The 12,893-nt window shown below is 44.4% G+C and overlaps 1 protein-coding gene across 6 annotated transcripts in view; it reads left to right on the plus strand.

The window, feature by feature from the left end:
- The window catches only part of ELF1 (E74 like ETS transcription factor 1), a 120,784-nt gene that overhangs the window by 91,537 nt on the left and 16,354 nt on the right, over nucleotides 1-12,893 (plus strand). For 5 of the 6 annotated variants that reach the window (XM_054974178.1, XM_054974176.1, XM_054974177.1 and 2 more), the window contains 3 exons: nucleotides 5,063-5,227; nucleotides 7,021-7,104; nucleotides 9,224-9,416. In XM_054974178.1, the coding sequence (XP_054830153.1) occupies nucleotides 5,063-5,227; nucleotides 7,021-7,104; nucleotides 9,224-9,416 (442 nt within the window). Of the gene's footprint in view, nucleotides 1-4,424; nucleotides 4,503-5,062; nucleotides 5,228-7,020; nucleotides 7,105-9,223; nucleotides 9,417-12,893 lie in introns of those variants that run through there. The other variant, XM_054974181.1, reaches the window with a different exon arrangement.

Here is a 12,893-nt window from a genome sequence, read left to right on the forward strand (position 1 = left end):
ATATGATGGAGAAGGGGTTTCCTCACTGTCGGGAAGGGAGGATCACCTATAGGAGGAATACCCATTAATTTACAAATGGCATCACTGCCTAGGTTTGTAAGTGGAATGTTTCTGCATCCACAGATAAAGGCTAACTGCGTAACGAATGGCTCAAAAACCTTAATATGAGCAGCTAAACGAGCTACTAAATTATCTTGCACAACAGCTTTGTTTTAGAACAAACTCTAATATTACCAGTTCCTTAACACTATGATATATATAAAGCGTAAATTCTATCCCCGCCCCCCCCCCCCCAATAAAGGCATTAAAATCACCTATGTATATAATCTAAGGGTCCTTGTTATGCAAATAAATGCATGTAGAAACTTGATTTCCTCAGGGTATACAAACATTTATAATTTATAGATTTGACCTTTTTAGAAAGAATACTTTGAAAATGGGACAGTCGCTAAGCTTAATTGAGGTAGCTCTTAACTGAGGAGTCCGAGTAGCAAATCCCTCCCCACCGTACGGTTCCTCCCTGTTGGGTCAGCCAGCATCATTCCTGGACAAGGCACTGATGGAGATGTTGCTTGCTGAGCTGGCTAGTCAGGCACTGGCAGAAACATAAATGGACTCAGGGCAGATCCGCTTCCACGAGATTTTGTTCAACACCTGGTGCTTTTCTCCCTATATATCAGAATGGCCTGGAATTGATTTGCACAAGATCTTGTGCAAGCAGAAACATATATGGGGATACAATAAGTCTGACTTAGAATAAGCAATTACCACAGTCCTTTTCTTTTAATTTTTTAAAAAATCCCAACCCCCCCCCCCCCCCCAGCAGCACCTGTAGATCACTGGATTGAAGATATTATAAACTTATCAACATTTGAACATATCTCATATAAAAAGCAATTGTGTATGGATATCTATGTATAGATTTGCCAATAGTGTTTTTGTAGCCAGAGCTGTTTTCCTTTGGCTTTTTTCTCTTTTTTTTCTGTTTAGCACCAATAAAATAATTTTTAAAAAATGTTAAACACTCACAGTCTTTTTCTTGCATTTTGGCTTGCATAAGAGCTCCAATGCAAGCAGAAATTTTGCACTGGATCCAGCGCTCTGCTTAAATGATCGATCGATTCAAAGGAAAGTGGAGTAGGCTCTATTAAACGTTAGCTAGATGTCGATTGGTTTGATTTGTTCCACTTAATTGGCTCATTAGAGGCTACTGGGATGCTCTTGTTAAGTATAACAGCATTTCTGTCTAAACCAACAAATACGTGAATGGTTATGAGTAGGGTTGCCAGTCTCCAGGTGTTGGCTGGAGATCTCCCAGAATTACCGCTGATCTCCAGGCCACAGAGATCAGCTCCCCTGGAGAAAATGGCTTCTGTGAAGAGTGGACTCCATGGCGTTATGCTATTCAGAAGCCCCTCCGCTCCCCAAACCCCACCCTCTTCAGGCTCCACCCCTCAAATCTCCAGGAATTCCCCAACCTGGACCTGGCAACCCTAGTTATGAGGCTTACATTTTTGGAAGACTTGGCAAATTTAAGTTTGACTGGTCTGTCTTCCATAAGGATGTTCCCTAAATTGCGTAAAAATTAAATCTCACCTTGAACTGCAGCGGGAAAAATAATAGATGAGAATGAGACAGGCCCAGTTCAGCTTTGCCCTGCCATATCAATATGTAAACATATTAACATGCATACAATCCCATCTTCTGATACCTATATTCTCTTGAATGTTATAAATAAATTCTTCCTCCAGGCTTAGGCACCCCTCCTTCCCTAATTTTAAAAATTGTGAAGAACTGTAGAAGCTTTACACACACTTGGTGATGCTTGCAAGTGTTTTCCAAGAGGAAGTCTATCAATACCTCTCTGATTTAAGGCCCTTATTTGGCTACAGCCTTCATGCTTCTTTAACTCTTCCGACACCTGTCATTATCTCTGTTTTCTTCTGCACAGTCTGCCCTCCATGTTCTTCCTTAACCTATTCCTTGTTGTCCAAAAACAACCTGAGATGCTGTGCTTCAGAGCAGCACCATTTGCCAGGTGATCCTGGAGAAGATTAGTAGAAGCTTCGGTGGGTAAGCTCTGAGTTCAGGCACCCCATCCCTGTTCGAATGTGCCTTCTTTGGAAGAGGCGTTAGCTTAGAACGTCTTTCAATTGCTGCACACGTGGTGGTAAACGTTTAATACCAACCAGGGTCTATATCCAACCACAAATTCTAAAGATATAAGGGAACGTAAATTTTCACTGAGTCCCCCAACTCCCCGTCTCCTGTTGTGTTTCTGAGAGTTCTCTGCTACTCCAGGGACAAAGTTTTGTAGGAGCCGAGTGGATTGCAGCAGGAAGGAGGATCGAAGAAAATCATTATAGTCCCTTAAGGAAACTCAGGTTCCCTTAAGACCTTGGAAGGGCATGCTTGGGTACAAACCCAGGTTTTGTTCAGTCTCCCTGGTCTGGGCAGGGTGGGGCTGGGGGTTTAGCCTCCTAACTGGCTGAAATAGCCATTGACTTCATTTTCCCAGTAGGATCCTGGCTGATTTCTTCTGTTGGTTTTACACTGCAATGTTGTAACTATGGTTTTTACGTCCCCTTGAGCCACGAGGAAAGGCAGGCATTACATATTGAAAAAATAACAAAATTTAAAATGCTTTCAGCCTTCAGTAGATTCAAGGCTAAGAAGATTTATGCTTGGGAGCAGAGACTGTCCCATAATGTTAAGATTCCTCAAAATCATGTAATAGTATCTTAGGATCCAATTATGCACCATTATAGAATTATCTCCATTGTTGCTATGTTTATTCAAGGACTGGAAGAATTTGGAGACCACTGTTTCCCAGAAGCCCTTGGGTGAATGTGAGCCTAGAGCCTCAAAAGTTTGAGCTTACTATCTGTTAAATACCGTGGTTAAGTAAATAGGATAAAACAAGAAGGGACCTGGACATTCCCTCACTAGAGATGGGCACAAAACGAACTACGGAACAAAATTCCGTATGGAACGGCCAGTTTGTAGTCAAAGAACCATGTGTTCCGTGGGACCGCATTTTTCCAAACCGAACGAACTTTTCTTACTGTTCTGTTGCCGGTTCGGACACTTTTGGTGCCAAACACTCAGGCAACGATAGCAGTCTTTAGTTTCCCCCCCACTCTGAGGCCTCCAGGCTTGATTGGCAGCTGTCCCTGCCAACTAGAGAGCTCCCACTCTGGCCTATCCAGCCAGGAAAAGAGGGGAGGGTTAGAATCTCCAAGGCAACTGAGAAGATGGGCCTTCAGCAGCCATGGTAACACCAATCTCTTCCTTCCAAAACCACGTTAGGCAGGTTTTTCTGCCAACCAGAGTGCTCCTGTATTGTTCAATCTCTTGGCTTTTTCCATAAATAGGGGAAGCCATGTGATTCCTGGTTTCAGTTTCCGTAGAGTGGGAGTGGGAGGAGAGCTTGGTGGCTTGGTGTCTGGCTGTGGTGTTGGGATTGGGATTGGAACTTGGATCTTTGGCCTGCACTTCTGGCTGCTGGAAAAGGGGCTGAAAAGCCTCTTTTCTCTTGCTTGTTTTTCTTACTGACTGGGGACTGGGGAGGTGTTTAGGAAAAGAGTGCTTTTTTCTCTGAGCCTGAAGGGGGCCGTCCTGGGGCCCCCTGAACCTTGAACCGCTTCGGAAAATGGGTGAGTTTGTTAAGTTCGTGTTCCATGGAAATGAATGAAGCACGAACCGAGCGGTTTGGGGTTTTTTAAGTTCCGTGCCCCTCTCTATCCCTCACTGATCTCTGCCTTGTCCTTGGGCTTCTGATACCTACACCGGCCATCTTTCTCGACCCTTTCCTCTCACTGCCACCTCTTCTTCCCATCTTTTTTCTTCCACACCCTGCTTCTTTCCCCCTCTTTCACCCTACATGGAAGTCCCCACCACTAGCTGCCCCCTTTTTCCTAATTCTAAAGAGTCCAGTAGCACCTTTAAGACTAACCAACTTTATTGAAGCATAAGCTTTCGAGAGCCACAGCTCTCTTTGTCATACGCATCTGATGAAGAGAGCTGTGGTTCTCGAAAGCTTACGCTACAACAAAGTTGGTTAGTCATTAAGGTGCTACTGGACTCTTTACTCTTTTGCTACTACAGACTAACACAGCTAACTCCTCTGGATCTATTTCCCAATTCTGACCTCTTTGCCACCCTCCTCTCCTTCCAGCTCTGCTCGCCCACCCAGGCCCTTCCTCTCTGTGCCCCACACAAGGAGGCAACCTTCCTCATCCCCCATGCTTGGCTCTCTGCCACCATCATCACAGCAAGCAACTTTAATTTTTTTCCCTCTCCCAGAAAGGGGGAGAGGAAGGCAACCAACAGCTGTTCGAACAGAAGTGTATTGTCTGCACAGAAGAAGCTCCTCTGTTTGGGGGGATTTAACCACCCTCCTGTTTCCCCCTTATCTTCAGATTTTTCTGCAAACCTGGGAGTTCCTCCAGGGTTGCTGAAAGAAAATCTCCCTTGTTTGTGCATGGCCTTAGTCTTCAGATGTAAGTACCCACGTATAGAGCCCTGTTAACTATTTGATATGGTGATGAATAAATCTAGCAACATAAATGTAGTAGTAGCAAACAAGAGAACTGGGCCCATATGCCACTACTTTACAGAGAACATCCTTGACATAGCATAGAATTAGAGTGTGAAGCAAACAGATAAGAGTATCCAGCTGGGAACCGGCGCACATTCCCCTCTCTCTGGCCACAGACAAGACTTCTTATGTCGGTTTCTGCAGAAGGTGTGTGCAGTGGGATGTGTGAGGGTAATTAAAACGATTTTTGTATGACCCTTTTTGTAGGACATTAATAAAATACTTCGTTGTATGTAGTTTTTCAAAACAGTTAAGTTTTGAGAGGAACAGTAACCTACATTTATTACCTTTAAAATATTGTCTGTATTGAGATACTGTGATACTTATTTTCATTTAGCTGGTTGCTTGAGTATGTGTTCAGATTCAGTAGATAATCTTGGCCATGGCTTTTTTATAACTCGATTGCTCCCAGTTCTACCAGAACTTTTAAAAGTATTTTGTGATTCTGTTCTTTTTCTGAAGCGCACATTTTTGGTGGAGCTGAGGATGACATCGACGTTGCTCCTGTTACTCATGTTTCGGTCACAGTGGATGGGATTCCAGAAGTGATGGAGGTTCACCAAATCCAAGACACATACGCTGAATCACCTAACGCTCTAGTGCTTGAGCAGCCCAAAAAGAAGAAAGGTAAGGAAGTGTGAGTGTGCACTGAACAGCCATCCTGGAGTGCATTTTCTGTCTCTCTGTTTGTAATAGCTCATGAGCAATACATAGGGGGGAATGAACGTTGTCCAGGTACTGGCCCCTTGAGAAAGAAGAACATGCATTTCTTTTAGTAAAGCAAACATATTCGGGGCTGCTTTGCAATGTAAGAACAGAAGGGAAATCTGATTGTCTTCAGAGAGACACGCCTTGAACTGGACTGCAGAAGTGCAGACTCCTGTTGTACTTACTCTGCGGACCATTGCTGCCTGACCCCCCAGGGTGGCAATTGGCCTTACCCTGGGCATGTAAGAAGGGGCAGGTCTCATGATCTGCCTAGTTTCACAGAATCAGCATTATGTAGAGGAGCATTCAAGAGTGACGCTTGCAGTCTAAATTAGCACAAGTCACAGTATGTGTGGAATACGTCTGATTCCAGGACAGTTCTCCTATAGAAGTCACAGATTTGTGAATGTTCGCTCAGCCCCACAACAAATGAAAGCACTGAAAATATTCACTCATGAGGAGAGAGATGAGAGGGCCTGGAAAGGGGTCAGGGGTCAGAAAGAAGCCCTCCCCCTTTTTTCCAAGGCTTTTTTTCAGTTTGTATAACAGAAAATTTTGAATGTTTGAGGGGAAAGAATATACTGCAAGATATTTTCTCTTTGGTAGAGTGAAATGCTTCTTAAGGCAAGGTTTTTTCATGCTCTAAATGTATAGCATCTAATTCTGAGGGTACTGTTGATGGTCTGAACTGATATTTGGGTTCAGTGATGGGCTGGATGAAGGTAAACGAGCTGAAGCTTGTTCTACAAAAGCCAGGTGGGCTGCAGTGGCTCAGAATGCATTTGACCAGCTTTGGCTGGTGCGTCAGCTGTGTCCATTCCTGTGTCTGGTGTATCCACAGTGATCCATGTCTTAGTTACATCCCAACTGGATTGTTGCAATGTGCTGTACCTGGAGCCACCCTTGAAGATTATTCTGAAGCTGCAGCTAGAACAGAGTGCTGCAGCTAGACAGCTGGCCAGGGCTAACTACTAGGAACACGTGACCCTGATACTACAGCAATTAGACTGGCTATTGGTATGTTCCCAAGCCCAATTCAAGGTGTTAGTTTTGGCTTTTAAAGCCCTACTTGGCTTGGGACCAGGGTATCTGAAGGACCTTCTTCTCCCATATGTTCCTGCCTGGGGAGTTAAGGTCACAGGGAGAGGCCCTCCTGACTGTCCCATCGACCAGAGAAGCTCAATTGGTGGATATGAGCTTTTTTGGGTTGACGGCTGATGGATTTGAGAAAGGGCCTTTTCAGTGGCAGCCCCACGAGTCAATACAACTCTAAAGTGCTTATTTCATTCAACCTCATAGATTTAATTATCTAAATACATGAGGACTGATTCCAGGATAAATGAGGACATAGGATTTTTCTCACACTACAGATGCTAATTTTCTGCACTTTGCTCCCAGGCTTTATCAAGCTAAGTACAACATGTATTATAGCTAGCTTCCTGATACTCTAATTTACAATATCTCTTCCACCCTCTGCCTAGATTATAAAGACTCCTTCCTTTTTCCACTCCTCATATCTGATGAAGGGAGCTTTGACTGTTGAAAGCTGATATGCTAGAAGTTGGTCTTTAAGGGGCTATTGGACCCAGATCTTGCTTGAAGTCTTTGCATGCAGTTTAGTTACTCAGAATAGAGGGGGGAAATTGGTGTTACTGCTGAATGAATGTACCATCCTGTCTCTGTTCACAGCAGTGTTTTTGCTCCCCCCTCAGGGAAGAAAGCCAAACCGGTCCGTCCAGAGTCCCCTACTCTGACTCCAAACATATCGGTGAAGAAGAAAAACAAGGATGGGAAGGGTAAGCACAGACGGTGCAAGCCGTGGCCCTACTGCGCAGGGTTATGAGATTAAATCTGGAGTCCAGGGCACAGCTTACGGGGAACAGTTTGTCCTCCTTCAGCACAGCTGCTTTATTCTGATCGTGGAGTGGGGAGAAAATAAGACGAGTTTCTTTACTAGAAGAGAATTGCCCCAAAAGAGAGGGGGGGCACCCTTCCGAAGCCTAATAGGCCACTAAGACATGGTTGGTCTTACATTGTTGATTTCTACTACTGTTGATAGAGTGAACAGACACTCCTTGCAATGGAGAGCAAGATGTGGGGTCCCAGAAGGGTCTCTGTTTGGACCGGAGCTATTTAATTTGTTCATAAAAGATCTAGATCCAGGGGTGGGGAGTTGCCAAGTTCAGATGATGAAAACCCAAATGGATTGTGAAGAGCTCCAAAAGCATCTCTCTAGATGGGATGAGTGGAGTTCAGTGTTGGTAATTTTAAGAGTCTGGAGCTTTTTAGTTTAGAAAAAGAGACAACTAAGATGTTGTAGAGGTTTATAAAATTATGCATGGGATGGGGAAAAATGGGCAGAGAGTACTTTCTCCTTTTCCTATAATACTAAAATGTGAGGGCACCAAATTCAGGGGGTTGACAATAGATTCAAGACAGATCAAAGCACTACTTTACTGGATGAGTAATTAAACTGTGGGACTCACTCCCAGTGGATGTGGCCGCTAGCATAGCTAGCTTTGAAAGGGGATTAGGCAGATTCTTGGAGGACAGGTCTTTCACTGGCTAGGAGCTGTGATGACTAAAGGGAACCCCCACTAGAGATGGGCACGATCTGCATTATGATCGGAAAAAACCCACGATAATGGCGGTCGCGCGATTGGGACCCGGCGGATCGTGCTCGGGCATGGCCAACGATCCAGCGGTCGGGAGGGGGGCTGGATCGGGGCTGAATCAGGGTGATCATGCTCGGATCGGGAAGCCAGACACTCAGGCGCCAGCAATCTATTGCCCTGGCAACGGAGCTGTGTTTGCCCTCCTTCTGTTGCCCTGGAAACCCGAATGGAAGCCCAGCTTGCCTTGATCAGCAGGGCTTCCTTCCAACCACGGAGCAGCAAAGCAGTCACCAGCTGGGAGAAGACACCCAAGGGAGGGAGGGGGAAGGGGGTGTTCTGTAGCCATGGGCAGTCCAATCTCATCCCTGCAAACCCTGATAGGCAGCTCTGATGGCCAAACACAGACAGCCAAACACAAACACAGATGCCGCCGGCATCAGCCACTGTTCCTGTATCGCTGGGAACAGCGGGGCGCCCCTCCGCTTTTGCCTCCACGATCCACGGATCGGAAACGGGAGATGATCGGTGTGGATCGTTAATTCGGGATCGTCGCCAGCGCTGATCCACAATCAGCTTGATCGGTATTTTTTTTTGGATCGTGCCCACCTCTAACCCCCACATTCAGATGCAGTCGACCTCTGAACACCTGAGCCAGGAGGCAACATAAAAGGAAAGGCCTCGGCCTCTATGCCCTCTTTATGGGCCTTTTAGAGCCGTTGGTTAACCACTGTGTGAGAAAGGGTGCTGGATTCCATGGGCCACCGGGCGGATCCGGCAGAGCACTTTTCGTGTTCTTCCATGATTGCATGGAAGTCTCCAGGCCCGTGTCAGAAACATGTGGCAGCTCTGTGGAGACTGTGCATGTGATAAGCAGTTTAACATTACATTATGTGTAGCTACTGCCACACTGATTAATCTTTTTGGCACTTTCCTCGTGGTAACAATAACACTTAATCCATTTCGATAGAATAGCTCTCAATACTCCTTAGTTAACTTGTTAGCTTGTACCTGGAAGAGAGTGTGGGAAGATAAAACGGTGGCGCTGTGTTTTCGGCCCTTACTGATTCTGCATTCATTGTGGCTCTGCTTTTGACTCAATGGAGAACACACACGTGACAATTTGTCCAGACAGCAAAAGATGAGAAATAGTCCGTTTCAAATTTTTGCTTCATAGCAAGGTTTTGAAAAAGCCAATGTAAGGCTGGTGGAGCCTCTTTAAAAAAGTTATGCTTTGCTATTTAAAAGTAATTTTTGTTGCATGAGATTTTTTTTTTCTAAAAGGCACTTTTATTTTCTCCAGGAAACACCATTTATCTCTGGGAATTCTTACTAGCACTACTTCAGGACAAAGCTACGTGTCCTAAATACATTAAATGGACTCAAAGAGAGAAGGGCATTTTTAAGCTAGTGGATTCGAAGGCTGTGTCCAGGTTGTGGGGAAAGCACAAAAACAAACCTGATATGAATTATGAAACGATGGGCAGAGCTCTCAGGTATGTGATTTCATGATGGAAATTTATATTAATGTTGGAAACTTGCCAAAACAAAATTAAGCTCTTTCATCTGCATATGCAGCTACAAGAGCAAACACAGTTTCAACAATTTATAACAAAAGTTCTTCAATTTTTATCTTTCTGTCTTTACATTTGCCTACATTCCGGTCTTGTGGGTGAGTTTTGTAGGTGTCCTGCCAATCTATGTATCTTTGGTCTTTTCCACACAGATTATTTGTCCTTCTTTGATGCAGTTGGAAAAGTAGGAAATTTTCCTGTTCCTTACAGCATTGTGGTGTATTTGTGTACCTCCCAGAGTTTCCCTGTCTTTTCCCTGATCTTTCCAAAACTTCCTTTTCTCGGAAGTTTTGGGAGTGAGCTCAACAAAGACTGGATGGCTGTTGTGTGGGTAGGAAAGTTTGAATTTTCTTGGTCCTGCCTACATGACATTTTCCCCACAGCTGCTATTTCCTCCCCTCGCCACCAGGGGCTTTTTTGTTTGTTTTAAGCTGACATATCTTTGCAATGAAAGGGACCAGAGACTTCCTTTTTTAAACAAAACTGGGAATTCACAGAGTCTGTTACACATGTTGCATCAAGATAATGATATTTACAGTGCAATCCTAAGAAGAGTTATTCCAGTCTAAGTCTATTGAAATCAGTGGGCTTAGACTGGAGTAACTCCGCTTAAGATTGCACTGTTAATTGCTGATTTATTTATTTTTTTTAAGCTGAATAGACCCTTGTGGTACCAGCTGCTGCTGGGAGACCAGAGTGGAGAAATAATGGGGGAAACCTGCCATGTGGAAGCCCTGTTGCCATTCCACTGCTCTGGCAGCCACAGCAAAAAAGGGGAAACTACATGTGTGTCCCCATCTGGAAAATATCTTTGGCGCAGTTGACCACCATTAAAAAGTGCTTGCATTATGGGAGCAAACTACCTTCCACAACTAGTGTCTCTTGGTAAAAGCTGAGTTCTGTTCTCCTTGCTAGAAGTTCAGGGGAAAGAATCAAAAGGACGAGCATAAATCCAAAGAGCCGTAGGAAGGGACAACAACCAAGCAACAGTTAACCCCTAAAGCTCCCAGTCACCAAAGCTTCAGGTCTCACAAGACAAGCGTCACTGGAGTGTTCTTTTCGTCTGGTATCAAAATTGCCTCTGCAGTTAAGGTTGGATAGGGCTCAACTTATGATATCTGTGCAGACAGATGTCAGTTCCCAGATGTACGACTTGGCGGCCTCATTCTCAGAGGGCCGTGTGGAAGAGACTTCCCAGGAAGTGTGCATGAACACAATGCTTATCCAAGACAACACATGGCCCTGATCACTGAAGAGTTCCCAGTGTTCTAGGATAAGGTGTAAAAGAGCCACTCATCTGTACTGCCAGTACTTATCAGACCACTGGACACGCTGGATCTGACACGGGGGCTCCCTGTCAGGACTGGCAGCTGCCAACCACAGGCTCTTCTCACTGGCATGGTCACAGCAAGAGGGCCCCACTATGGCGGCATCTCAGCACCAGCAGTCCTCAGACAGAATCAATTCAGGGCCTTCCTCCTTGTCCAGAGAGAAAAATGACTCTTCTTTGGATTCAGAAGACTCCGATAAGCAGGGCTTTTTTTTCCAGCTGGAACGTGGTGGAATGGAGTTCCGGCACCTCTTGAAAATGGTCACGTGGCTGGTGACCCCACCCCCTGATCTCCAAACAGAGGGGAGTTTAGATTGCCCTCCGTGCCATACGGCACGGAGGGCAATCTAAACTCCTCTCTGACTGGAGATCGGGGTGGGGCCACCGGCCATGTGACCATTTTCGCCAAGGGCAATTTAAACTTTAAAAAACTCCCCCCTTGTTCCAGCGGACCCAAAGTGACGTCATTGTGCAGTCTTGAGTTCCACCACCTCTTTTCCCAGAAAAAAAGCCCTGCCGATAAGGCTTCAGATTCTTTCTTCCTTAAGCCCACTGGTGGTAGATGCAAAATCCTTGGTGCTTACTGAGAATTTGTATGCTGAGCATCTTAATCAGTTTGGCCATTTCTTGAGGCTTGGACATTAAACAGCTACCCCTAAAGTCGACAGTCCTGCCTTCCAACTTGTGGAGTATGAGATACACATTCCTGGAGAGCTTCCTGTGCTTCCAGCTCTGTTGCAGAGGTTAAGAACTCACGAGGAATCTGCCTTCCATGCCTCCCACTCCTCCAGTGAAGTTAGGAAACGTGTACAAGGTTCAGTAAGATGAGTTGTTTTTGTTTGTCGTCATGCTGTTAATCCTGCCTATCATAGTGAACGCATTCAGAGCTAGGGGAACCAAAGTGACTCATTTGGGATGTGGATTCACCGTTTGCAGTCAGGATTGCTAATTACTTGTCACAAATAATAACAACAACAACAACAACATTCGATTTATATACTGCCCTTCAAACACCCACTCAGAGTGGTTTACAAAGAATAAGGAAGTCTTTCATGTTAGTGTGGGCAAAATTAAAACTGCAGATTTACAAAAGAATTCCAAAATGGGTGTCACCAGTGGAAGCATTTACCCACCCAAATTTACTAAAGTAGGAGAAAATATATAGATATGAGCAACTGCTAGGGAAAGATGGAAAGCTAAACTCAATAGAGGAATTAAAAGAACAGGATATACAGATGGACTGGTGGCTAAGAGCACAAATCAAATCCAGATTTGCCAAAGACAAACCGCAAAGATTCTTTTTGGAACAGCCCCCCTTTGATGAATTGCTGTTGGAGACAAATGAAAAAATAATTAAGAAATTCTATTTATATCTAATGCAATTGAAAAGGGAAGATGAAGTAATAAAAGGCTGCAGGACAAAGTGGGCACAATATCTGGGGCATGATACAGATCTAGAACAATGGTCACAGATTTGGAAGAGGAATACTAAAATAACAAAGTCAGTTCCATTCAAAGAAAATTTGTATAAAATGTATTATAGGTGGTATGTGACACTGGAGAAACTGGCTAAAATGTATGCAGATACATCCAATGAATGTTGGAAATGTAGGTAAGTTAGGTACCTTCTATCACATGTGGTGAGCATGTGAAAAGGCGGCGAAATACTGGAAGATGATACATGGGTTACTTTAAGAAGTATTAGGCACGGCCATACCTTTCAAACCTGAATTGTTCTTATTGAATATTATGTCAGAGGGGGTAGAGAAGGAAAACGGGTATTTGATGCTTCATGTAATTACGGCAGCAAGAATAATATATGCGAGGTATTGGAAGAAGCTAGAGATACCATTGAAAGGAGAAGTGATAGGAAAAATCTTAGAAACAGCAGAAATAGATGTCTTAACAGATCTGATAAAAGAACAAAGTAGGGGTGATCTGCAGAAAAGATGGACACCCTTTTATAGATGGGTTAAATCAAACTATGGAACAAGAAATTAAATATAGGATATGAAGATAGGAGAGAATACCTACTAGAATCCAGCAGGGTAGCCTTACAGGAAAACTAA

This window comes from Eublepharis macularius, chromosome 3 (assembly GCF_028583425.1).
Source record: "Eublepharis macularius isolate TG4126 chromosome 3, MPM_Emac_v1.0, whole genome shotgun sequence".
Lineage (NCBI taxonomy): Eukaryota > Metazoa > Chordata > Lepidosauria > Squamata > Eublepharidae > Eublepharis > Eublepharis macularius.